Source organism: Chroicocephalus ridibundus, chromosome 14 (genome assembly GCF_963924245.1).
Source record: "Chroicocephalus ridibundus chromosome 14, bChrRid1.1, whole genome shotgun sequence".
NCBI lineage: Eukaryota > Metazoa > Chordata > Aves > Charadriiformes > Laridae > Chroicocephalus > Chroicocephalus ridibundus.
In genome coordinates, this window is record NC_086297.1 from 9,022,891 (window position 1) to 9,048,627 (window position 25,737).

Sequence of the window (25,737 nt, forward strand, 5' to 3'; positions counted from 1 at the left end):
AAGAGGACTCTTCGACGCTTCCAAACCTTGTGCCTGGGTTAATGCGGGGCTCACAGCCCGGTACCTGCTTACGTGGTGAGCCTGGATGCGGCGGGCGCTTCGCCTCCCTCCCCGGCACCGGGACTCGAAGGGTCTTGGCTTGAGAGTCTCCATTTAGAAATATGAGAATATTAGAAAATATTCAAAAAGTAAGTGAGAAATCCCCTAGCCTTTTCGAGGATTCTGCCCCCCCCTCCCTTTCTGGGGACACCACAGCTGGCCCTGGCAGCAGCCCAGCCCCGTTCCCACGTGCCATCCCGCTCCGCAAACGGGAGACGGCAAGGGAAGCGGCAGCAAAGCTCCGCTGCCTCGAAATCCCAAACGAACCTCAACAGCCCCAAACTTCTGCGTCTCGTCCCCAGATGTGGGACATAAATCAGGGGCAGGAGTGCAGGCACACGCTGTCACGCGCCGGCCGCCCGTTTCCATGGTTTCCCGCGACTATTGCTCTCGAGGGCTCGGGGTTTGGAGGCGACTTGTTCCAGAAGGAGAAAGACGCTGCGTTGACACCATTGCTGCAAAATCCCGGCTGGGGATCGCACCGTCAGGTGGGTGGCGGTGCCCCGTCAGCCTGTGCGGCCCATAGTGACCTGGTTGACCCCCCCGGTCCCTTCGGTCCTGTGCGGAGGGAGGTGGCAGCCCTGAGGGCTGGGGTGGCGTTTGCTCCCCCTGCCCAGCCCAAGCCACCCGCTGTCCCACGGGGGAGCTCAGCACCCTGCCCGCCGCCATGGCGGGGTGGCGCGGGGCCATGGGGCTCAGGGGTGGGGACGGAGGATGTGGTGCCCATGGCCAGCGTGAAGGTTGAGATGGGATCAGCCTGGGTAATCCGTACGGAAGAAATCACTCCATCTCTCCCAGTTCCCGATTCATTTCAGTGCCCTGAGCCCTCTCCCCTCTCCAATCAAGCTTTCCACCTCCTTCCCACAGACCCATCCCCACGACGGGGTGGCACCGCGGTGCCACCGGGGCCCTGTCCCTGCCGAGCCCGAGCCTGCTCCTCCCGCAGCTTCTGCACGGCAGGGAGACATCAAGCGCCTGTTCAAGCCGCCCTCCATTTGCACGGCCGCAGGGGTGAGGATGGGCTTCCAGGCCCTCGGAGCCCCTGCTCCGTGTTCCTGCGGGGTCTGTACCCCGCTGCCGACGGCTTCTCCCACTCCCCCCGTGCCCTCCCACGTCGCCTCTCCCCCTCCCCGCGTGCTGGGTGCAATGAGAAATGTACTTGGCTCCCGATCCTCGAGTGGGAGGTGAAGGCAAAAAAACCCGAGGCTTCAGCTCCACGGCGTGTGGGATGTGGATGATGGCAGATCCCCACCCTTGACTCCTCCACTGTCCCTGGGGCGAGGGCGGAACCCCCAAACCCAGACCCGCGGGGCTGAGCCCACCTCCCCTCGTGCGTGGGGACAGCCTCGTTATTCGGTCCCCGGAGTAAAGCCGGTGACTTCTTGTGTCCCCTGCCAAACCAGCTCCCTGAGACCTTCTGACAAACAGCATTAGTTGGGGTGTCAGAGCCCCCGCCAGCTCCCTCGGGGAGTGCTCTGGGAAGGAGCTGCGGGAGATCCCCCAAGCCCTTGGTGCTGGTGTGATGCCAGGGGACCAGCGAGGAGCCCTTCTCCAGACCCTGGAGACACCGACCTGGCCAGAACAGGAGCAGTCCTGGGATTTTAAACGAAACAAGGCTGAAAGCCCCAATGTGGCAAAGCCCAAGGCACCCAGAAGAACAGCCCTGACTGCCCCTTTTCCCTCCGAGCAGGACGGGGTGGGAGGTGGAAGGTGCTGATAGGGCTCCTTGTCATTTTTGCTCCCACCGACAGGGCCGAGGGCTATTGCAGGACACCCATGTGTGCCAGGTTGGGCATTCCTCCTCCATCCTCCTCCCGGAGCCACTCCAGGCTGCTGGGCTGTCTCACCCGGAGATGCTGGACTTGTCACCCTGAACATCGCTGGAGGGAAGGCCCTGGTTGCCAGCCTGGCTCACCCGGCATTGCCCCCATCTCCCCCTTCCTAATCCCCCGCTGCTGCCGACTGCAAAGTCCTGGCCTGAAAAGGAATAACCAGACTTTAGAAAACGGCTTTGCAGTGCCTGCTACCCGGGGAGGGAAGGATTTAGCCTAAAGCCTGTATAAATGCTTTGTACTTATTGCAGGTTTCCTTCCCCCGGCTTCTCTGATCCCAGGAGACCCGTGCGCAATCCCGATGCTCCAGCTCGACGCCGGCAGCGCCTGTGGCCCATGAGCTGTCACTGCGGGGACAAGCCGGAGGACAGCATGCCAGGGGGCTAAAAGGGGCTACAGCCGACAGGATCCCCCAGATCCAGCTGAGGCTGCATCGCTGCCTGCATCTCCATCACATGGGGGGGCTGAGCGCACGCAGGATGCTGCGGGACCCCCAGTTTAATCACGCAGCCGTTGTCCACGTCGCTGGCACGCTCGGTTGCTGATTTACTCCTAAAGACCAGTAGTATCGGGAGAATGGGCTTCCCCCAGCTCCACGTCCTCAACATGTCTGGGAAGAGCCGGGCCAGGGAGGTGACAGCGCGGGGAGCTGCTGTGTCCCCCCCCCTGGCCCTGGGCAGCCCCGGGGAAGTGAAAGCCAGGCTGCTTGCACAGCGCGGAGCCGGGGGCAGACATTCCTCCTCTGATGGAAACCAGACCTCAGGCGGTGCTGCCAGAGCCGGTGGGGAACGCGTATAAACCAAACCAGCCCCGTGCCTCCTTCTTACATGGAAACAGGCTGCGGTCGCTCTGGGCTCAAAGTCCAACAGACGCAGCTTTGTGCGGAGAGCGAGGTCTGCGATACCACCAAAGAACCGCCCCCCACCCCGAAGTGGGACCCTGCCCCGAGCCTCCGGCTCCCAGAGGGGACTCCAACCCCTGGGGCCACCCCGACTTCCAGCTCGTCACCCCCAACATGTGTGAACAGGATGGCGTGGGATGCCGGGGATGCCGCCCTGGGGACCAGGACAGCGGTGATGCCCAGGAAGGGACCACGGGACGAAGACCCAGGCAGGACCCTCGGCAGCCGCGGGCAGAGGGGAGGCGGGTAGGTGAGCGCAGGCGCCCCGTGACCCTCTCAAACCTTGTGTCAGCTTTCCACCTCCCTCCCACAAAAATCCCTACCAACCCACACCATCTAAAAAAAACCACCCAAGGATTAGGAAATCCAAGGGAACAAAAGGAATGGGAGAGGGGCTGGGTGCTGCCCGATGCTCGTGGGCAGGGCAGGGCAGGGCGAGAAGCTGCTGAGGCAGCCCTGGAAAGCGCGTCCCACCCAAACCAACCTGGTCCCGGCCTGGCAACTCTTGCAAAAACACCCCAGTCCCACCCCGGGGTTTGAGGAAACTGAAACCTTGTGATGCAACTGGGAGGGATGAAGCAAGAGGCGCTCGCTCAGGAAGAAGGTGACAGATCCAGCGCCACGGGGCTGCGCGGGCAAGGCATCAGCCAGCTGCTAAACTTCCTCAGACCCTGACCAGCCTCCGGTGTCACCATTGTCCCCTTCGCCCTCCGTGCCGAGCTCTCCCGCCGGCAGGAACCGGCCGCCCCCCACGAGAGCACAGCCCCTGTCATGGCCGGACCCTTCAGCGGTAAGCGAGGATGACAGGGTTATTGGGAAACAAGTCGACACTTCCAAACAGATTCTCTTTGCTGCTCTTTTCCTTCCTGAAGCTGGTCTGAGCGTGGCAGGGGTTGCTCAGGAAAGCCAGCAAGCTAATATATTCATGTCATCTTGCATTTGGTGCCAGGACGTGAAGTAAACACCGTCAGGGACCTCGCTCCGGTTCAAAGACAAGCCCTGTTTCTTATTCCGATCACATTATCCATGCTCCCCGTACAGCTTCATTGATTCATATCTTAAAAAGAAAAGCCTTCAAAACCCATTAAGTCTGCCTTGCCGTTCCAGCCCTGCTCTCAAGGGCTAGGGCAAGAAGCATTAACTAATCTGCTCACATTACCTTGCCTTTGAACCGAGCATCTCTTGGCGTCAATCAAGAGTGTTTGGCAGTGATACGCTCCCGCGCGAGGCGAGTTTTGGCCGGGGAGGTCACCCAATGTCAAGCGAGTGGAGGGACGGGCGCTTCGGCGGCATCCCCTGCACCTAGGGCTCATGCTCGGGGAGGCACAGTTTGCGGGGGGGGGTGTCAAGTTATGGTCCTCTGTTTGGTTATGGAGGACCATAATAGTTATAAACAAGCCCATGAAGGAGCTTTCTCAGGACCTCAGATGGCACAAGAGCAGAGCCCTTCCTAGTGCCAGCCCGGCGGGGTCTCGGCGAGGGGAGAAGGCTTTGCAAGCAGCGATGTCCTCCCAGGGATTACGAAAGCCACGCTGCCTCTTGCCAGGGAAAAGAAGGTCCTTCCAGCCTCTTGGGCTCCGGCTCAGCCAGCAGCCGCTGTTTATTTGGCTTCAAGGAGTTCACGGCATACCAAAACGTGCTCCTGGGAGCCCGGCGTGCTCTAGCACGGCTGGCCGGGACGTCGGGCTCGGCCGCCCCATGCGCTCCCCAGTGCCTTGCGTAAGGCAGCTCCGCACCCTCTGGCCTGACTTCCACTCGGGAAGAAATTATTCACTCTTGTTTCCATCCGGATGCGGGAGATGCTTGGGATGTTTCTTCCACCCCTCTCCCGACGGCTTCCCGTGCCGCTGGGGTCAGCAGCGAGGACGGATCTGTCCCCTCTGCCCCCAGCTGGCCCCCAAGTTCAGGGATGGCGACTGGACAAGTTTAGAGGGATTTGGTTTTACTGACATTTCAAGTGCTGCTCGTGACTGTTGTTTTTAGCATTTGGAGTGTTTCGAGAGGACGTGTCCACCAAGAGGGGATTAACCACAGCCATTCCAGGCTCCTGCCATGGCTGGACTTGGGGAGCACCTCTGGCCCCAGCTGGCTGGGAATGGAAAACCAGGCTTCCTGGAAAGCTCAGCTTTGCTTTCTTTTTCAGACCCAACCAGTCATCAAACCTGGAGCGATCAAGATTGCTTGATTTAGTTCTGATTTCAAAATCCTTTTGCAGGGGGAAGCTGTTTTCCAGCTGCGTTACGGGAACGTCCAGCCTGGGGCTTCTCTCGGCTCTCCTGCCGCAGCCAGCATCCATCCCCCGCCTCAGCCGCAGGGGAAACCACAGCCGGGACATGGTGTACGAGGGAGAAACCCACGGGCTTTTGTGCGGCCCCCTGGGCACGTCCCCAAAGGGAGACACGTCCCGACTTTGGTGAGCGCCAGTGTTAGACCCCCAGGGGTCCCCACGGCTGCGGCGCTGTGTGGGGCAGGCAGCGCTGTGGGGGTGGGCAGCGGAAAACATTCACCTGCGGTCCCTTGTGGAAAAACCCCACGTGGGGGCAAAACCCCCTGGGAGCACCGACCCACGGGTGCCCGGGAAGCCAGCGCCTGCTGCTCTCTGCCTGCTCTGGGGCTGTTCCCTGGGTCAGGACCCTCGTGCGCCATTAAACCCTATGTGTGTGCATTCCCAGGCACGCACGTGCGCACACACACGGCTGCGTTCCCCTCGCCCTCTCTCTTGCAGAGGTTTCTTTCCCATTTATTCTCTTACCCAAGCCCACAAAGTCACTCGGCTCCAGAAGACGCGTTCTGCATTGCAAAGGGCTGAGCTGGGACAAGGTGTGGGAAGGCACTTCACTGCCCGGGTATGGGGACATCCAAGGAGCTTGTAGGGGAGGGAAAGGCTTCCCCGGTGAGACACTGGAAAGGGGCACAGAGGTCTGGGGGGAGACGGTGGGGTCGGAGCCGTGCCATGGGGAGAGGTGTGTGTGCCGCTGAGCGATGGGAGAGCAGGGAGGAGGAGGCAAACCCAGCCTGGGTGAGGAGAGGATGCAGACAAGGTCTTGGGATCAGCTGACTGAGACGAGTCCGTGGAGAATTACAGACAGGTCTGAGCCTGTCAGATTACCGGAGCCGGGAAGGGGGGAGTGGGCTGAGGCAGGTCTGGCAGGAGGGGGGATACGCGAGCTGGAGGGAAAAGGAGGAGCGGGCAGAAAGTGAGCAGAGAGGGGAGGGGGGCACACGGGAAAGGGGGAAGCAGAGAAAAGCACCCGGCTGTGGTGATGATGGGGCTGGTGGGGGCAGGAAACGGGCTGGGGGAGCCATGGGGTGGATGGGGTGGGAACGGGCTTGGTCCATCTCATGTCACCCCCAGCACCCACCTGGCGGAGGTGCGGGGCGGGGGCCAGGCGGGGCGGGAGCACTGCATGCCAAAACCAATTAAGTGCTTAAGGGGTCACGGACCAGCCACTTGGCTCCCTCCTGTCCGAAGGTCAGAGGAGAGCGTCCTCATTCGTCGCTTCTTAATTACATCTGATCCGGCCCTAAATCCTCCTAAAACCAGCCCCAAGAGCCTTCAGGTGGCTGCTTGGGAGAGGTGCCCGCCAGCCGGGGTGACGGGCCAACCGGGCACGGGTGACAGCCCCGGCCCGAGTGGTGCCGCTGGGAGGGACACGAGGGGCCGTCAGCGCTGCGTGGTGATGGAGGAAGCGCCATGTGCACCACTGTCCTGCTCCTCGGCACGCTGGTCATGATGCTGCGGCGCCGCTTCTTCAACAAAGTCGAACCGTACGTCCTTTCCCATCCCCTTCCCGTCCCCTTGGGGCCCTGGGGCTCGGAGGGTGAGGGGTGGTACTGGGGTGGAGGATCTCGCTGCTCAGCCTAAGACCCATCCTTGGAGATACTTAGTTTCCTTCTAGTTTTGGTCCTCTGAGTGACACCAGGAGACATTCCCTTGTGCTGGGCAGAGGGGAGCCTTCTGTGATGTGCTGTCACCTCCTCCCGTTGCACCATTGCGAGCAAGGATTGGTCCCCTGCAGGACTGGTCCCCTGTCTTCCTGCTGCAAAGGGACGGGGCTGAACTCCCGGGATGCTTTTACAAGCACCGATCAAGGTGTTTTCCAAATGGAGCAGCTATCCATCCAGACAGCCTGGCTGCCTGTTTGTCTTCATGCCTTGGCTGAGGAGGAGACTGAGCGATGCTCTCAGCTGTGGGGACATCACCAGGCTGCCAATGACACCCAGCAGCACCCAGCTGGCAAACCTTCGTCCGGCATAAAATAGCCCTGGGGAGGTCCCGCTCCATCCCTGGGGTGCCAGGAGGTTGGACGAGCTTCTGGGTAGGGAGGATGCTTGAGAGCATCAGCATGTTGGCTTTCAGAGGAGCCAGCAGCCGCCACCCTGCAGCCCTGGCCCCGTTGCGCTGTGCTCCGTGCCCACGCACACACTCACACGCGTCCTGGCTCCGAGGTGACGGCAGGGAGCAGATGGGAAGGGACCTGCGGCAGTCCCGCGGCAAGGCAATGACAAAGCTGCGATGGGAGCGCAGGGTCAGCTCCCGCTCGGTGCATCCTCGCCGTACCACGGGCACGGTGCCGGCGGCTGTGGCTTCCACTACCTGCAGCTCCCCGTGTCTTTCAGAAGGGAGATTTGTTCCCGTTCAGCTTGGCTCCAGCTCGGGGGCAGCAGGGCTGAGCATCGCCCGCACTTGCCGTGCAGCCGCCTGCTCCCAACGCCAGGTGCAGCTCGAGGAGGTTTCCGCTGGAGACGCGCAAATCTATTTACCAGCGGAGACTGGAGACATCTGAAAGTGGGGAGGTCAAATTGGCACTTAATGAGCCAATTAAGCCAGGGGAGGGAGAAACAAGACTGGAAGCAGGGAAGGCATCTCCTGGCCTGCGTGGCCCCAGCCCTCCCCGTGCTCCCCGCAGCACCGGCTGAATTAAGGACTCATTAAAAGCCCGAGCAAACATGTGCTTGCTGCAGAGGTGGGGGCTGCTCCTGGGCAGGGTGTCCAGGGGTGGTGGCTGGCAAGGCTGGCAGAGCTGGCAGCCTGCAGGTCCATCCCTCGGGGAAGCTGCAGGGCGAGCAGGCGGCGCTGTCCCCCCACAGGACAGGTAGGTGGCTGGGGGACAGGTCAGCGGGAGCGATGGCACCGGTGCTGGCAGGGGGAGGCAGCTCCAGCCCCAGCAGGCGTGAGCTGCCTTCAGGGTGGCGGGGACAGGGGTAGGGCAGCTCTGGGGCTCGCTCGGCTCCCTGTTAGTGTGTGGGAGAAGGTGTCAGGGCTGCAGGGCTGGTTTGTAGCTCAGCCACTGTGTCCTTGCTGTTAGGAGCAAGCAGTGGGAAAGGACAAAACCTTACCGGAGGAGGTAGGATGGAGCCTGGAGCCAAAAAAGCTGGGGTTGGGAGGGACGGTGGGGCTGCCCTGGCTGTCTCCACTCATGGCTGGATCAGCATCCCTTCCGCCATGTCTAAACTGGGGTCCTGCAGCCTGGTCAGACCTTGCACCCGACTGCCATCATCACCATCATCATCATCATCAATGTGTGGTCAGTGAGACAGCAACGGAGCACAGGGAGGGAGCGTACCTGGCACTGGCACCGTCATTGGAGGCTGGACCAGCACGAGGGATCCCAGTCCGGCACGGGGCCCCGGGCAGCATGAGGGAGATTCACAGCTCACGGCCGGGAGGAGCTTCCTCCGAGCCCTGCTGCAGCTTTCCAACAGGTCTGGATGCAAAGACACCAGCCAGTTGAGAAGCCATACAGCGGTAGATTAGTTCTTTTGGTGATTAATTGCTCTCACCATTAAAGACCAGGCTATTAACAGGTTTTCTACTTGTTCTATTTTGGACATTCATCTACTCACCTTGCTCTGTGCTGGCATAAATCAGAGCAGTTCCACTGACAGCTTTGTACCAGGAGACAATTTGTCTCCAGCCTTTCATATTTTGGAAAAGAGAAGTAGCAGGAGCAAAAGGAAAAAGTGCTGCTGGCCAGGGACTGAGGAGAAGGGGTACAGGTGACCAAGGCAGAACAGACCGGGGCTTCAGATGGGCATCGTGGAGGGCAGGCAGCATCTTCTAGACCATGAAAAGATCCAAGGCACCAGAGCCCCAATCCAGTTTTGATCCAACTGGATTTTGGTGAGTTAGAGAACCAGGCTCAGGCTGGGCAGGCACCGGGACCCCGTACAGCAACAAAGACCAGGATTTTCCGTATGTGCACTGGTCTGGATGATCCCTGGATTAAAGACATCCCCGAAAACCAGCACAAAGTGAAGAAAAAGACAGGACTCCACATGTTCCATGGGATAAAGCTGCCTCGGCGCAGGAGTGTCCCTCTGGCTCTGACGTCCCCATGTGCGAAGCAGAGCGTGCGTCCTGGGCAAAGGACACAAATGAACAGCAAAGCACAGGCAAGAGCAGATTATGTGAAATCCCCTGCTCACTTGACCTCCTTCACGTCCCGTCTTCTATTTATATGCCTTGGGGCTGCCAGGGATAGCACAGGTTGTCCTTGGCCCTCACTCAGGGGGCTGGGGGGCTCAGCCGTGGGGCCGTGGGGGTAGGGTTGGCCCCTGGAGCTGGCCACCACCATCTCAAAAGGAGAGGTTTGAAGGGTTTCCTCCTCACAGCCCCACTGTGGGGTCCGTTATCCCCCCCTCGCTGGAGGTGAAAAGCAAACTGAAACGCTACCCTGGAGTCACCTCCCCGCCAAGGGACAGGAAGGTCAGGGGGACTCCTCGGGCTTGGGTTCCTCAACGAGCAGTGACTTATTCTTTGTTTTATGCGATATTTAACGAGGAAGTCCTGGCGGGGGGCCAGGGCTGGTTATGGATGCCTGCTCTGTTTGCCTTTCTCATGTTCTTCCCCTCCAGTCCCTTTCCGCGGTGAGCTGCTCACCGCCTGCTCCCCACCGATACGTGGGTCTGGGGAGGTAGGGATGCTGCTGGCCCAGAGCCCGGGGTTTGGCCTTGGTAGCAGCCAAGCGTGGGGGAACACAAGGCAGTGAGCACCCAAGTGGGTACAGGAGCACCCAAAGGAGCCTGCTGGGAAGAGCCAGGTCTGGGAGGGGAGACGTCGTCCATGGAGAGCTCTGGGAGAAGGACCAGGTTGGGGGCTTCGTGGGGCAGGGCTGGACTATGGCAAAGCAAAGGAGGCGCTTTGGGGAAGTGAAATGTGGATTTGCCTTTACGGCTGCTTTCTCAGCCCCCTCACAACAGGCTGGACGTGAATCCCCCAGGCACCAGAGGGGTTATTTTCCTAGGACTGGGAGCCAGGGCCATGGGGAGAGGGAGTGTTCGGTGCCTCTCCCCCGACGAGGACACCCTCGTCGCACCCCACACACCGTGCTGCCAGGCGAGAACAGACCCTCTGCACCTCAGGCTGGAGAAAACAGAGCCGGTAGCTTGGCATCATCTGGATTTAACCTTCCAGCTTAGTCCCCTCTGGGAAGCAGGACGTGACCTCCTCATTTCCACCGCCCAGGCATGGCTGGCAGTCGGCAGCGGCGGCACACAGCTCTGCATCTCCGGGCTGGAGCAATCAGAGCGCAGCAGGCATGCACAGACAAGTGTCAGCTGAATTTCTCTACGACTTTAAATACATTAGCAAGGCCACAAACACAGCTCCAAAGTGCTGCAGGCACAGCCGAGCCGATAAATAACCCCCCAACCCACCAGCAAGAAAATAACCCCCCCTCTTTCCATGGAAGACAAGGCTTTGCATCGCTTTCCCCCCTTATGTCTGTATAGCAACTGAGCAGATCCGCTCTCTACCTTGCTGGGTTTGAATCCAGTACCAGAAGGGTCAATGCTGTGCCACTTCTGCGGAGTCATTATACTGTCGGTTATATAAATGTCTGGGCATGCACAAAAGGCAGTGCTGATACAGTGGCTCCGACACCAACTCTCTCCAACACCTGCTTTTCAGCTGGAGAGAAAGCCGAGCACAAGAACATCTCGAGAGCTGTCACACAGAAGGCTGCTGTCTTTCAAGCTGAATGGAGGTCTAAATAGCTCTCACTTCTCCTTTAGAATCTCATTTCTAAATGCAATTAATACTGGCACATGCATAATGAGAGACTGACGAGTGAATACAGACTCCAGCAATAAAGAAGCCAGCCCCAAGTGCTATGTAAATATTACAAATCCTCACTAGAAGCTGACCCGGGGAAGACAGCTTTCTGATGATTAAACCCAAGTGACAATACGACTGGATTCCTACATCTGTCACAATACTACCTGCTGATACATAATGAGCTACGCTAAAAGAACTCGCTCTTGCTGCTCTTCAATGCAGATAAAAAGTCTATTTGTAGAATGTAATTAATCTCTTCTTCAAAATCAGGAACCTTAGTGTCCTTGGTAACAACATGCCAATGACTCAGAGAGCGTCTCCAGCTTTTTCTTCTGATTTTTGAGCGAGTTATTGAAAGTGACCCCAAATTCTAGCACTGAAAAGGAGCTGTGCTTCAGAAGTGGAAAAGCCAGCTGGGTATCTGGAGGTGGGGATGGGTTTTACCCACCTCTCAGGTCTCCGCAGGGCTCCTTCGGCAGCTTGAGGAGGTTCCTGGACTCGTTTCAGCCTAGGATGCAGATGACCTCTGTCCCACACCTGGTCCCCAACCTGTCGAGCACAATTTCCCTTTTACCATCAGGTGTAACCAAGCAGGGAATAACGCTGAAAGCAGAGCAAGGGTGAGAATCACGGGATGAAGCTGCTCCCCCCCTCTGCCAGGTTTCCACGGGCAATAAGCGCAGTGCGATCGCGCTCTGTGTGTGTGTGTGTACGTACGTACAAGCACACACGCGTGTGGCTGCTCCCCCAGATGGCTTCTGAGCCTGCTGGCTTATTTCAGCCAAGTCTGGCAGGGAATAGAGGTTCCAAGGCATCCAGTCCTTACCAGGTAGCGAAGATGCAAAGCCCTGACGTGGCAGAGGGATGCAGGGAAGCGTTGCTGGCAGAGCCCCTGGTCCCTTTGAGGGTTGTGCTTAGGCATGGCCTGCTCCTCCGGCCACCCCGCTCCGGGCTGGCTGAGATTCGTGCCGAAAAGGCAAAGCTGGGCTACTCAAAAGCACCCAGGGGCCATATCTGCTTTCTATGAATTTCAGCGGGAAGCAACCGCTGCTGGATGTTGCTCACTGACCCAGTTCCAAAGCCTAGGGGAAGGATGGGCCGTGATAAAGGGACGGCTGGTTGGAGAGAGTGGGTGATGGAGGACTTGCATGTTTTATTTATTTCCTGGCAAAAAAAAAAAAAAAGAAAAAAAAAAAGAATTGTTGGAGAAAATCAGCATATTGCAGGCTAAACTGTGCTGCAGCAATTCCTTGTGGGACCTGAGCTGAGGTGCTCAGTCCCCCCCGCAAGGGACATTCAGCCCTGCCTGCTGGATGCTGCTTTGCAGAGCTGGGGGCACATGGGGAAAAGGAGGTTTTTGTCGTTACGGAGGGCTCAGCTCCTTCGATGCAAAGCCACCCTTTCCTGCAGCAAGGTATCGCCCACAGCTCCCCCCATCTCCTCTCTCCCCAGGCATCCCGAGGGAGAGGAAGAGGCTGGGAGAGAGGCTGGCTCCGACCCTCGTGCCACCTAACACTGCTTCGGAGTAAAAGCCAGGTGAGACGTAGCACTTATCTGGGATAGATGCAATTTTGGGGAAATTGTGCAAAGAAAGCACTAGCTTGGGCTAAAAAGCCTGGTCTTTGCCTTTCTGTCCTGCTCACCGGCTCCTCAGGCATTTTAATGACAGTTTCTTCCTGTTTCACCCAGAATTTAGAGGTCTCTCTGCCTGCTGGTGAGGCTGTGAAGGCTCTAGAAAAGTGGCTTGCTCTGGGGGAAGAAAGCTGGAGCCTGAAATGTCCAGACTGGAAGGGAAAAGCCCATTTTTCCAGCATTTTCAATAGCAGCTCATTTGCCAGGTGGGGACACATCCAGCCCTTCCTCTGTGGGCTCCTGCCTGCCGCCTGGGTGCCAGGAGCGTCCCGCAGGGACAGGAAAGGCAGCAGTGCTGGTGGTGGGCCAGCTGGGGTGGGCATGGGGTGTATATGACGTGGGGATTTGGGACTGATGTGGCTTTGTGTCCTGCACAGTGATCCCAGGGAGTTACGGCTGGCTCCGGGCTGCCCGTCTGCGGCTCCCAGCAAAGGTAGGGAAACGTTCACTGCTCTCTTGGACCCGGGAGGAAACCTTTGGAGCGAGGGTGAGGGGACGCTGGCCTGGGCTGGGGCACGTGTGTGGGGTTCGGGCGGGGAATTGAGGCCGAGGTTGTCTTTCCTAATCCCCCCCCGCAACATACAAGTCACTGCTGGATGCCCGTGGGCAAGCCCAGGGACTCCCCTTGCCCTGCCTTCCCTTCGGCAGATCCCCCAAAGCTCAAAACCTCATCTGTCCCAGCTCTCAGCAAACGGCTAACCATGACTGCTTCTCCTCCTGCAGCTCCCCTGAGCCCTGCAGCTGGCACCCAGCACAACCTGGCCTCGGCACGTGCCGAAACCCGCGGCAAAACAACCCACGACACCAACCCAGCACGCCGACGAACCCACATTGCCCAGCTCCCCTCCCGCAGCTCAGGGGGGACCAGGCATCGGGTTAAATGGTTAAATCGGGTTAAACACTGCTGCGGAAATTGGTCTGTCTTTAAGGCTGAGCCCTGGGGGGGTGTTCGGCAGCCCCACGGCAATGCCCTCTGCAAGCCCTAACGCAGCCTGCGGGCATGGGGCGATCCGACATCCCGCTCCCGGCGCTGGGGTTGGCACACCCTCTGCAGCTCCCCCATCTATATAAATACGTTAATAAAAGATCAGTTTGCAGACGCAGCTTGCTGTAGATGACAGCATTAGAGGCGCATCTGTTTCTACTAAGCACCAGTCTCGTGCTGGGTTTATTTGGTCCATTTGTGGCAGGGAAGCGTTGCTTTCGGCATTCAGAGATGTCTCACGTCTGGGAGAAGTCGGGGGGGAGATATATTTTTGGCTCTATTTAGCCACAAAAATTTGGTTTCAGAATAAAGAAAAATATTCCTCTTTTCTGTTTGCTGCCAAACTGAGGCAGACGATTTCTTGTGCAAGCCTTCGTTTGTTTGAGAACTCGGTGTCCTGTTGGAAAAATAAATGTTCTGATGGGAAAAGTCTATCAGCATGTATTGATCCGTCACCAGTGGACTCGCAAACGTCAGCCTCCCCCTGACTGGAAAAGCAGTTCCCAACGCTTTTGCCGATACACATGAGGCAGAAGGAGCCAGGTCTTTGCTTTTTTGGGCGAGTGAAATAGTTACAGAACAGAATCTTTTCTGCGAGCACAGTTGCACCAACCTCACCACAGCTGGCATGAATTTTCAGTGCCAAATATGCCGCTTTTTGACCCAGAACAGGCTGTTTGCTCCTTTCTGAGAGCCGACCACCACAAGCAGGACGCGGCGATGTGGGAAGGAGAGCGGCTGATCAGCCAAGGTGGGGAAGAAGCCCGGGATGTGGCTCCTGCCTGGGATGCTCCCGGCTGACAGCAGCACCGTCTCCCCATCCTGAATCTATAGGATTGCCTCCCCTTGGTTCTCCTACAGTTTTCCTAATAGATTTTTTTCCCCAAAGCTTTTTAATTAAGCCTTTACAACCTCAACTCGCTTTGAACGATTATTTTATTTTTTCCCTTCTTTTTGGTAAAGGAAATATTATGATCAGGAAGAATAAAACTGGAGCTGTCTTCGTTTTATAGCAGATTAAAAGCAAGATGGAGAGTTAGTAATGCCACGAAGGGGCGGAGGGTCAGGGGATGAATACAATGTACATGGGCTGAAGGCAGCGTAGAGGAGATTGGGGGCTGGAAAGACAAAAGCTTATCAGGATTGAAGCCTCAAAAGCAGCACCAGCTCCTCGGATGATGTAAATCACCTGGGCTCCCCTGACACGCTGGTATCGCTGTAGCATGACTTTTACGTATTGATTTAAGGGAAAATAAAGGTCAGGAGCTTAGTTGCGGAGGAGGCATCAGGGCTGAGGCTGCTCAGCTCTGGGTGGGCAGTGACGAGCAACAAGAAGGATCTGCAAAGTCAGAAACAGGATGGAGAGGAGCCCCAAAAAAGTCAGGCATATGCTGGAGCTATGACAGCCCCAAGGACCAGGCACAGAGCCTGGTGCAACCCGTAGAGGGGAGCCAGCTGGAGCCCAATTTAGCAGGGTTAGCCCAGGCACAGTCATCCCGGGTTTAGGGAAAATCCAGATTTCAGTCTGGGCCTTACCCTCAGTAACTCCGACCTTTCTCCCCGTCTGGACTAGCACACAAAAAATCCCAGAAAGGGCAATGTGGGGCCAGCTGGAAATGGTGCCTGCAAATGTCACGGTCCTGCCGGGAACAGGGTCACTGCGGGGCAAACCTGGGTGTGCAAACATCGCTTGCTAAATCAACTGCACGGAGGTGGTTTAGATTTGGGGGATAAAGGTTTCCTGAGCCACTTAAAGGCCGCTTCTCTGCCTGAGAGACCTCTGGAAGGGTGGATTTCGTGAGAAATGGTTTTTATTTACTCAACCAGCCGCAGCCAGCAGCTAAGCTAAGAGCGGGCAAGCCTGCCTGTAGCGAGCGGCTGCGCGAGGGTTGCTGGCCGCGACGAGGTGTTTGCTGTCTGCGCTGAGATTTGTGACGGTCCCAGAAGGCCCTCGGTGGGTGGGAGTGGGAATTCGCTTAACCTCGTTAACTGTGCCCTCTCTGCTGGCCAAAACCACCCTGCACTTTACAAGAAACGCAGAATTGGTAGTGACAGCCCTCACAGGCCAGGCGCGGTGTCACCAGCGCTTCTCCAAGGGATGGGATACTGATGGGCCCAGGAGGCTGAAGGACATGGTCCCACCATCGTGGTCCCGCTGTCGTGGTCCTGCTGAGGAGATGCCGTTTGTTTGAGGAGGAAGGAAGGATTGTGACATCTCTGCTCTTCTTCTTTCCGTCCCTGTCCCCACTAAAATGTACTTCGGGAAAAACCAAAAGGGAAATGAAAGGGCGAGTGGGTGGGGTACACCCAGCTGGGGGGTGGTGGAGGTGGTGTGGGACCAGCAGTCCCACGCAGCCTGGAGTAGGGGGCGAAGCTGTGGGGCCCTGCCGGACCCAGCTCCCCGGGGTTTATCTGTCTGTCTGTTTTCATCATTTCTCTGTGAGAAGGGAAAGGGACCACACAGCAGCAGAAAGTCCTGGAAATCTGTGAGGGAGACCGTTCCCAGCACCCTTCCCTCTGCCGTCGCCCCTGTCTACAATTGGCTATGGAGGACGTATGGCTCTGTATAGGCTCCAACTCAGTGAGATAACGCCTCACAATTAAATTCCTAATTACAGCCAGCGAGTGCGCTTTCCCAGCTCTGACTGTTCTGTCTCGGCTGTACGCGTGGTCGCTCTAACGGACCAAGTGGACCAGGGCTGGGGTCGCCCCATCCCGACTGGCCTGTCTGCTCCATCCCCTCCATGCTGTCTCTCCTCTGCTCCCACTTCTGAGGCATCCTAAAGGCTGCTTGTGCCCTATAACTTTGCCTGTTCTCAAAAAGAAACAACAACATAACCCAACTAAAAAACTACGGTAGAAGCCGGGGGAGGAAATTGCTTCAAGTGTCTTAACTATCTCATGGAACAAAAATGCTTCTTAAGGCTGTTTAGAGAAAGAGAGGGTCAAATGTCCCTCATTAACGCTGATTTACTGAGAGGGCTGGGAAGTGGAAAAGGGAGACAGTCCAGCTGCCTGTCTCAGTGCACAAGGAGCCTGGTCTGGGATCCAGGCTGGGAGGTGATGGCCGGTCCCCCCAGCATGGGATCGGGGTGGTGGGTTTACTGGCAGAAGGTACAGCGGGGTGCAGGGTGCTGTGCACCCACGCCGGGCTGCCTGCACCCCAGAGCAGAGACCCGACCTGCGCTAACACAGCCGAGAGGCAGGGCACAGCTCTCTCGGCTCTTAGTAGCAGTTTGGAAATTTGGTGACTTTGTGAAGAAAAGAGCAGAAGCTGAGCCCTTTGCAGGGAGGCTGGTGCTGGGTCGGGGCAGTTTCCCTGCCCTGACCTCAGCCCATGCTGTCCTTCTCCTGGCGGAGAGGAAAGGGAGAAGGCTGGCCCAGATTTGAGGGTGTAAATCAGCAGGGTTCCTCTCCAGAGAGAGCTCAATTACATTGATTTACACTTGCTGCGGATTTGGTCCATTCAACCCAATTAAAACTCCAGAGGAAGTGCAGAGAGGCAGGATGTAATTACCCGCGCTGGAATCCCAGTTCAGAAGAGGAGGCAGAGCTCTCCGGATCAAATTAATCCCTGGTGTAACTCTGCCGAAGTTACACCACGGCTATAATTGGCCTGAAACATTTTAACTATCTCATTTAATGTTATTCATGCTCTGCTGGAGATGAGAATGTTTATCCTAAATGAGAGACTCTAATGCTCCGTAGCAATAATAGAGTGTGAGGTTTATGCGGTTTCTCATTTACAAGGATGCTGGGGAGGCCAGATTGTCACGGAAGATGCGGCAGATCTGGACTCCCCAAATCTTTAACCATTTCCCTGGCTCCTGCGGTGGCTGGTTGTCCCATTGTCCTTCCTCCAGTGTGCCCACCTTCCCCATGCCCAGGCTGCTTTTCCATCTCTTGGAGATGGTGGGAGCTTGTACCCCAGACCCAGCCAGGGGCAGAAGTAGGAGATGGTAAAGTGGTAGAAGAGGGAACGGAAAGCACTGAGAGAGACCTCTCAGGATTAAAGCTCCTATAAATTAGCAGAAGCAAGATTTACCACCAACAGACTTGCCTCCCCAGTGATGCTAAAAGAGGGGATTTCCATCCATGAGAGCTGGCTCCATGGCCTTTCTCTGAGTCACTCCAGTCAAGCAGCCGCCCAGGCTCCTGCAAAAGGAGCAGGGTCAGTGCTGCAGGTAGCAACACACGGAGCGCCACGGTCCCTGCTGCCAGCTGGACATCCCCATGGACGGTGTTTCCAGCTGCCGGCCCTGGGTTATCCACCAGGCTCAGAGGATGGTCCCATGGTCATTTGAGCTGCCCCCCCCCACCAGAGGAGGCCTGAGCTCCCCACGGTGGGAAGCAGCAACACTCTGGGGATGTGTCTCGAGAACCACGATCCATCCCCTTCCTCCTCCCATGGCGATGCCATCGACCAACCAAGCATACATCCTGCTGCCTGCAAAGCAGAGCCTGCAGGTCACATTCCTCTCTGCCACAGCTGTACTCGGGCTGGTGGCACCCTGCCAGCGATGCAGTTTGGCCCCGAAGCTCCGCTGCGTGCCCCGCATCCTCCCTGAGCAGCCCTGGCAGGTACCGCTCACTGCAGGCTCTGCGTCGGCATCACTGGGCTTTGGAGGATCATGATTATCTGTCATTACATCGTATTTCCACTCCCCAGGCAGACAGAGCCCTGGTCTTTCCCTCTGCTCCCTTGCCAGTGGAAACCGCAGGAGAGGCAGATCTGTTTGTTCCAAAGCAATTTTTAATGCCCTGTAGCTTAGTAGAGACTTGAGCATCACAATTCATTCTGGCTCCTCTCAGTTCCTCAGAGAATATTAGATCCTTCTCTTGATACTTCCTCACTTTTTGTAGATGTTACCCTAGCTTTAATTTCCAGGGCTTCCAGACTGTTTTTAACAATGCTGAGCTTTCGAGTTGCTTCCTTCAAACTTTCTCCAGCCATGCTTTCCCAGAGCCTAAATAGCTTTGATTATTCCCAGATGTTTCTAGTTTGTTAACCCCAGAGTAGTATTGTGTAACGGCTTGGAAAGATGACTGGCAGCAGGCATCCCGGGTTCTCTTTCCTGGTTCACCAAATTACTTCCCGAGCAGAACATCTATGGGATTTATCCTACAGAAGCAATGCCATTAGCATCAGGTTATCTTGCTACAGAGAACGGTACAAGAGGTGGCTGAAATCCTCTTGCTGATAAGAGCAAGATAACCCTCCGAAAGCATGGGTCATTTTCTCCACCCCGTTCCTCCTTATCCTCTCTGCTGAGATTTCTAAGCAGGATGACACGTTGGGGCAACAAGCCCGCAGGGAAGCCTTTGAGTGGGCATCACCGAGGCTGCCAGGCAGCACCTAATGGAAAAGACCTTGTTCACCTCCAGGCCAGGCTGGATTCAAGCCCTGGCCGTCCCTACCCACCAGCCACCCGGCCAAAAGCACAACAGCAGCTCTGCTCGGGCCAAGTTTTCCTTGGCCAGGGAGGATGCTGCGCTTATCCCGACAGACCAAATTGTGGGGAGTAAGGAGTTTTACACAACTGGCTGAGCTCCTAGCAAACCTCCGCGGCCCTCTTGACTCCAGCAGTCCTGCTGCTCTCATGCTTCAGCCATTGCATTGCTAAACACACATAAAAAACATCCCCATTCCCACTAGCAGAGCGCCAGGGTGTAGCCGAGCTGGCAGGAGATGCAATCCCTCTCAAGCATCCATAAATCTTCCCAAGATCACCCCAAATACTCCATATTTCTTGGTGCCTCCACCCACCCTGCCAGATCCTTCCACTTCTGCACTTCTGTTTCTCATCCCAGTCCTCAGCTCCGCAAAGCCCAAGGTTACTGGGACGGATGCGAATACATCACACAGCGGCTCCCTCCCATATGCGGAGGACTATGCCTGGGCAGGGTGAGGAACAACAACGAAGAAGGAGGAAAACAAGATGGGAAAAGGAAAAAAAGCATCAAGAGAGAATATTTTTTTAGCAGAGGGCTAAGCTAAGGGACAAACCAACCTGCCCCGGCATTTCCCCATGACTGCAGCAGGTGAGAAGCAATCCAGCAGCATTAAATCCTTGTGCAGTCAGTCACCTGCTGCAGGAAGACCTTGCCCCAAGGAAAACGTCCCTGCCTCTGCCTGGGCCACAGAGCATCCCACGCACCCTGCCCCACCGTAGCAGGGTGCAGCGTGGCGCTGAGCAGACATGCCTCAGGCCAGCCCCCAGAGGTGCTCAGAACAGGGAGGAGGTTGAGGGAGGAGGACCAGAAAGCCAAGCTGTGAGTGAAGAGTGTCAGTGCTTGGAAAGCACAACCAATTTGCTTTTAGTACAGTTCATGCCTCTCCAACAGTGCCTAGAATAACAAATTCCTTCCACCCTCCACGCCTGAATGCTGGAGGAAGCTGCTGAGAAACTTAATTGATTAGCTGGATGCGTGCACAGAAAAAAATTGCCCAGCATCAAGGAAGTCACTGTCTTGACAGTTCATGCAGACACTGGTGGGAGATTAGAGAGACCAGCTGCAGTTTTTTATCACACAACCCCTTCTTTTAGTCTGGGAACAAGGCAAGGTCTGTTTTGATGGGGCGACCCATTTCGCAGTGGCGTCGAGGGGCTGGAGCATCAGGGATGTGTCCACCCTGTGCTCACCACCCACCCAGGGCTTGCTGGGCAGGCACAACCTGGTCCTCAGTACTGGGACCTTCAGCCGATGAAGGGCAGGGAGGCAGCTTGGGGCTGCCTGAACCATCCCCAGAGGTCCTATCAGCCCTGGCAGCCCCTGAACAGCAGGAGGAGATGCCCCAAGAGCAACTTCAGCATCCAGGGTGCAGTGTATGGAGCTGAGCACATCGGAGGAGCCGAGTTTCCAGATGCCTCAGAGCATCCTCCCCAAAAAAGAGGTGTCCAGCTTCCCCAGCCCCTGCAGGCCACCTCCCCGCCTCCCAGCCCCTGCCTAGGCTTTCTGCTTTGCTCTCAGCATCTCTAGCTCTGCCCTGCCTGCCACAGGGTCACCGCCCGCAACTCTGTCACCGCACAGGATTGCTTTCCCCGGTTGGCAAAAGAAAACAAGAAGGCAAAGGCCTGCAGGGGCTGTGAACTTGCCTGTCATGTTCTCTGACAGTATCAAAACCTTTTGCCACTTGTGTTTTTCCCAAACTGTCACTGCTCGTCACACCCCTTGTTTAAACCTCTGATCCTGAAAGCTTCCCTGAGTCCTCTGGAAAACAAATGGAGAGAGCGTGGTCTGTTCTCTGAGGAGATCGGTCACCACCGCAAAAGCAAGGAGGCTGACAACGCCAGCGCTCCCCAGAGCGGGTACAGGCAGAGCCAAGCGTGCCCGCCTGCGCTGGGTGGCTGCCAGAGGTGGGAGGCAGGCAGCCTGCTAACCCCCAGCTTCCTCCTCTCCCTCAAACTGCTCAGCTCCTGCTTTTTTGCCTCGGGGAAGAATAGAAGGGAAAGGAAAGGGCTCGGCCCTCCTGTTTGCTCTCTGCTGAGCAGAGCTGCTCTCCTGCCCCCCCGTTTCCCCTAGTGCTGCTATTTGCTATTTGACCTGAGCAGCCCAGAGGAATTTTAGTCACGGTGCATTCCTAGCACAGCATCTGTTTTCTAGAGCAAAATGGGAACAGCTGCCAAGAAACAAATCTTCCCCTGATGCCTGGCACTTCTCATGGATGGAACGAAACTTCTTGAAACCCCAGGGGAAAAACCACCAGAGCTTAGCTGCAGCAAAAGCCATCCCACTCCAGCCCGTCCCCTCCAGGGATTTTTGCAGCATGAGGGGGCTCAGACAGAGAATAATGATCATCATGATAGCATCCATACGGTACCACTTTGAAAGCTTTGAGTGAAAGAGGAGCTCAAGAGAGATCTCTTCTTTCGCTGAAGGCTAAAGAGTGCCCCAGAGTGCTGTGGGAAAGAGTGCACTCTGGCTGAACCCCCCCCCAGCCTCCAAGTCCAACTGTGCCCAGTGTCCTCCTACCTGTCCAGGCCTGTTGTGCCTATTGTAAACGGGCAGGATAAAGTCAGGTAGATGGTGCCGATATGTGACGCGCTGGGTTCACACATGGCTTGCTGTGAAAGAGCTTTTGAGGCTTGTCAGGGCTAAGCGAGGTTTGTCCCCAAGAGCTGTGAGAAACCTGGTGCTATCAGAGTCAGACTGGCGAGCAGGGACGCACGTGGGGGTTGCATGGGCTGAGCTGGCTCTCGGATTTCAGGTGGAGGTGTCCATGCCCATGGGATTGCCGTGTGCTTGAATAGCAGAGCTGACAGATGTACATAACCCCTTTCCCCACAAAGGTTAATGTCTCCCCCAGGTATTTACCAAGTGCAGGACAGAGCCTGCAACAGTCCCTCTGCCGTGCCCAGGGGTTTCTTCTCAGATTGCTGTGCTTCAGCAGGAGGCTAAAGATCGATGTACATAGTCTCTGGTTACCAGGAGGAGTAAGGAGCAGAGCAGCTCAGGTAGCTGATGCGGTCAGGCAGAGCGCCAGCAATGCTTCGGAAGCAGCAGAATTACTCAGGAACAGGGAGGTGGTTAGAGACAGCCAGAAGAGAATTAGGAAAGGCTTTCTGGAGGCCTGGGACCAGCTGAGACAAACAAGGAGCCTCGGAGCACATGGTTTCTTGTCCCTTCCAGCTGAAGGAACAACACTGGCTCTGTGTTTGCTCACATCTTGAATGTGACAGATAGAATAAGGTCAGAAATATTGGTAACCAAGTTTTTGGAGGGCTTAAACCAGCTGACACCTGTTTTTGCTGATAACCAGGTTCCACCTTCAGTCACGATGCAGAAGGCAGCCTTCAGACAGCATCAAGGCAATATGCTTTTTCCTGCTCACCTTGACTGAGACCAAGGTTAATCTCGAAAGTACCCATTGCAGGTAGTGCTCAGCACCCAGTCTGACAGCAATGAGCCTGGTGGAGGTGCAGCTTCACCTTCTCAGTGCATCATTTTAGTGGGATGTGCTGGCAGAGGCTCAGTCAGTAGCAGTACCAGCCAATAACTCACACCATCTCAGTGGTTCACTCAAGTAGGGGCGCTTTTTCCGACCGTGAAGATTTTTAGGCATGAAGCATGTAAAGTTCACAGTTAGGACAGATGTAACACTGATCCGCTAAAGCCTAAGGCAGTGACACCAGGTTAACCCCAGTTAAGATGCATTTAGGTTTTCTGTGAAGGTAACGTGAAGTTCACATTGCAACACACATCACATCCTTGGTCATTAAAAATCCCAGGAGATTGCCATGAATGCTGCAGAATGACTGGAGCTGCTGACTGCAGGCAAGTCACGACAGCCCTTTAGCTTGTAAATTGAAGATGGCAGAAAAGTCTAATCCTTGAAAAAGCAAGAGTTCATTTGTGATCCAAGCTTTCAGGCCAGGTTTACATACCAAGCCAGTCTCAGCAAGACCAGAATGCAGCTTCTCCTTCCGTTTCTTGGCTAGACCAGGCCGTTCTGTTATAACAACACAAGCAAAGTCCACCGTCGCAAGCACCATCTGCTGAAGAGGAGGAAGGTTTCACACTGTGTCAGTCTCTTTTATCTCAGTGTAGGTTCTGCACAGGAGCTGGCTGGAGTTGGAAAAGCAACAGAGACCCCAGCAACAGCTTTTCCTGGTGCTGTCTGTGGGGAGTTAGTGATTTGACCAGAACAGGACTTCAGAGAGGCAGGACAGCACATAAGCAGGCCAGTGCCCCACGTCACTCTTCAGGCTTTGATTGAAAGTTGTATCGGGTCTTTCCCCCACCAAATTGCATGAAGCCCCAGGCAACAGAAGCAGCCCTGCTCAAGAGCTAAGCCGGCCCAGCTGAGCTCAGTCTTTCTGCTTTGGATCTTCCAGCAACAGAAAGAGCAAGGCTGGGACTGGCTGTATGAGGAACCACTACACGCACCTTCCCTCCCATACCGGCACGGGGGTACAGCCACACACAAGTCAGCAGCAGCAAGGCCACCTTCTTAAGCCACCCAACATGTATTGGAGCTTCTCTCAAACGGCATCTTCAGACTACAGCTCAGAACCATTGTCAGACTGAACAGCTGAAGCAGGAGCATCGTTCTAGAGAGCGTAGAGCAAATACAGCAGATCAGAACGCATTTCTATAGCAATACAGGTTGCGCACACCAGCCAAAGCAACTCACAGCAGAGGCATCTCATAGCAGAAAGCAGCTCCTCAGCTATGGATGCTGAGGTGATACATACCCCACAGCTCACATGGGACCGAGCAGGATTGGGCCAGAGGGAGACAGGGGCAAACACAAGGCTGGGCAGGAGCACAAGCCCCTTCCCTGGTTGGGTGGGAGCAGAGCAGGTGGGACTGGGCAGCAACGAGCCCTGACTGGGGGCTGGTGACCAGCTGAGACCTCAGGCAGGATGGTGGGGAATACAGTGCTCCTCTGCTCCCCAGGGACTTTGTTCTCATATGTCCTCCTCACAGATGTACCCTCATTTTCCCAGCCCAAAGGCTCCCCCACGCTGAGAAGGATGGCCTCCTTCCCCTGAGGTCCCACACAGACGATGCTCCTGCTCGAGGGCTCGGGATCTGGATCTCCAGATCCGCGTGGAGACTGGAGAGCAGCCACTGATCTCCAGCAGCCTGCGATACCCAGGGCTTCTGATCAAATCCCTCTCAGCCTGGAGCCAAACCAGGATACAGCTCCAGCTCTTTAGCAGTAAAATGCTGATTTAGTTAAAGTCATGTTGCCAGCTGTGTGTTCAAACAGGAATTACACAGGGTTTCTGCTGCAGTAATGCACCAGGTGCCGGCAGCTCTACCGAGGCAGATAGGGAAGGAGGGGCAGGGAAATGGGAGCCCCCATTTCCTGAGAGAGGTGCTCAGGGGAAAGAGGGTCTCCTGATTCTTGCCCTGCTCACATGCAGGCAAGGTACCCCAGTGGTCAGCCAGCCCACAGCACCTTGCTCCTTTGAGCTCCCTGGCTCCTGCTGAGCTTTGACCACCGCGAACCTTAAGTCTGGGAAAGAAAAACATCGTCAGGAGCACTCACAGCCACGCAGATGCCCTGGCCATGAACTGGGCTCCTAAGGCACGGGGTGGTCGCCAAACTCAGACATCAAAGGTGGTGCCTGTGCCAAACTGCAGCCTCTTGGAGGAAGATGTTAGGGAAGCGATTATGAATTTGGAGCCTTGCAAAGCGTGTTGGCAGCTGGATCCTCTGGATGAATAAAACCCTGCCAAAAATGAAGATTTGTTTCTGCAAAGCTGAAACAGCAAACTTGTTTGTCTTTCCTCCTTCCCCTCCCAACCGTGTTGTTGTTTTAAACATTTACAGAGACCTTTATACTGTTTAAATAATGATTTGGGAAGGGGGAAATTGTTTACACTTTTTTGCCAGCTGCTCCAAGTCAGCAGCACTTCACACACAACTTCTGGTAAATCAGGTGCTGTGGTTTGAGACGTTACCCCCCTCCCCCACACTGCCCTGGTTACCCCTGCCTCAGTTTGCCTGCCCCACTGCTGGTCTGGCAGAAGGAACCCCCAGGACCCCCCCTAAGCCTCAGCCATGCCCCCCACCAGCTGCCAGGGAAGGGGGTCACCTGGAGACCAGTGAGCTGCAGCAGCTCCCTCTCTGCAGTCTGTGGGGGGAGTGCCAGCATGTGCAGCCCCTGCTTTGCTAGATAAAGGGGTGTACGTCCAGCTCCCATGATATAACCCCCCCTTTACCCCCCCAGCAGCACTCCCCCAGCCACAGAGCTTGCACAGCGGTGCTGGGTAGCCACGGTGGGGCTTTCTCCCCCTGAGATGGCAAGGAGAGGTGGAGGAGGAGGAGGATGAGGATGAGGATGCTGCTGCGGCTGAGTTCTCCCATCCCTGAGCACAAGTGCTACGGAAGATCAGCCATCTCCCGCGGTGCGTGTTCTCCCGCCCACCTCCTTCAGCAGCAAGGCTGCTCGAGATGACAGCTGAAGGGAGAAAGGAGAGCACTCAAAAAGCGCAGGGGGAGAGATGGCTGAAGACAGACCGACCTCTATGCGACAGCAGAAGCATTAGGTCAACAGAAAAGCAGCAGCGCATCTGTCAGTAATTAAATCAGAAAGGCCCATGAGTCTCCCCATCATACGCAGGTCTCCAAGAATTTGGGGGTTTTGTTGGGCTGATTGAGTGTTATTTGTCACCTGGCAGAGGCTGGGGAGAAAAGGAGTGAGGAAGGCTCCAGAAGAGCTGGAGGTTTTTTGCAGGATGTTTGGACTGAGCAAAAGGACAGAGAAGTGAGTAT

At 56.2% G+C, this 25,737-nt stretch overlaps 3 protein-coding genes across 3 annotated transcripts in view; 2 read left to right on the top strand and 1 right to left on the bottom strand.

Annotated features, from left to right (window-relative positions):
* The first annotated feature begins 53 nt into the window (after window positions 1-53).
* LOC134523514 (uncharacterized) lies at window positions 54-6,566 on the top strand. Its single transcript, XM_063352481.1, has 8 exons — window positions 54-188; window positions 402-587; window positions 967-1,110; window positions 1,503-1,729; window positions 1,851-3,078; window positions 3,501-3,622; window positions 5,048-5,245; window positions 6,305-6,566. Exons 5-8 carry the CDS (start codon window positions 2,677-2,679, stop codon window positions 6,564-6,566), a joined length of 984 nt encoding a protein of 327 aa, XP_063208551.1. The 5' UTR covers window positions 54-188; window positions 402-587; window positions 967-1,110; window positions 1,503-1,729; window positions 1,851-2,676.
* Window positions 6,567-9,170: 2,604 nt separating this feature from the next.
* On the top strand, window positions 9,171-13,901 carry LOC134523515 (uncharacterized). Its single transcript, XM_063352482.1, has 7 exons — window positions 9,171-9,228; window positions 9,691-9,749; window positions 11,404-11,511; window positions 12,344-12,427; window positions 12,581-12,729; window positions 12,901-12,956; window positions 13,247-13,901. Exons 1-7 carry the CDS (start codon window positions 9,171-9,173, stop codon window positions 13,507-13,509), a joined length of 777 nt encoding a protein of 258 aa, XP_063208552.1. The 3' UTR covers window positions 13,510-13,901.
* Window positions 10,394-25,737, bottom strand: part of ST6GALNAC2 (ST6 N-acetylgalactosaminide alpha-2,6-sialyltransferase 2) — a 39,330-nt gene continuing 23,986 nt past the window's right edge. The window contains exons 11-13 of the transcript XR_010073286.1: window positions 24,508-24,691; window positions 21,483-23,005; window positions 10,394-11,440 (exon numbers count right to left, since the gene is read on the bottom strand). The gene's annotated coding sequence lies outside the window, so the exon portion shown is untranslated. The remainder of the gene's footprint in view (window positions 11,441-21,482; window positions 23,006-24,507; window positions 24,692-25,737) is intronic.

Bases quoted from the DNA above. Each gene is read 5' to 3' on its own strand.
- LOC134523514 (XM_063352481.1), top strand. From the start codon at position 2,677: ATGGAAACCAGACCTCAGGCGGTGCTGCCAGAGCCGGTGGGGAACGCG. The intron at 3,079-3,500 runs GTAGGTGAGCGC...AAACTTCCTCAG, and splicing joins CGCGGGCAGAGGGGAGGCGG to ACCCTGACCAGCCTCCGGTG. The intron at 3,623-5,047 runs GTAAGCGAGGAT...ATCCTTTTGCAG, and splicing joins CATGGCCGGACCCTTCAGCG to GGGGAAGCTGTTTTCCAGCT.
- LOC134523515 (XM_063352482.1), top strand. From the start codon at position 9,171: ATGTGCGAAGCAGAGCGTGCGTCCTGGGCAAAGGACACAAATGAACAG. The intron at 12,428-12,580 runs GTGAGACGTAGC...TGTTTCACCCAG, and splicing joins TGCTTCGGAGTAAAAGCCAG to AATTTAGAGGTCTCTCTGCC. The intron at 12,957-13,246 runs GTAGGGAAACGT...CTCCTCCTGCAG, and splicing joins GTCTGCGGCTCCCAGCAAAG to CTCCCCTGAGCCCTGCAGCT.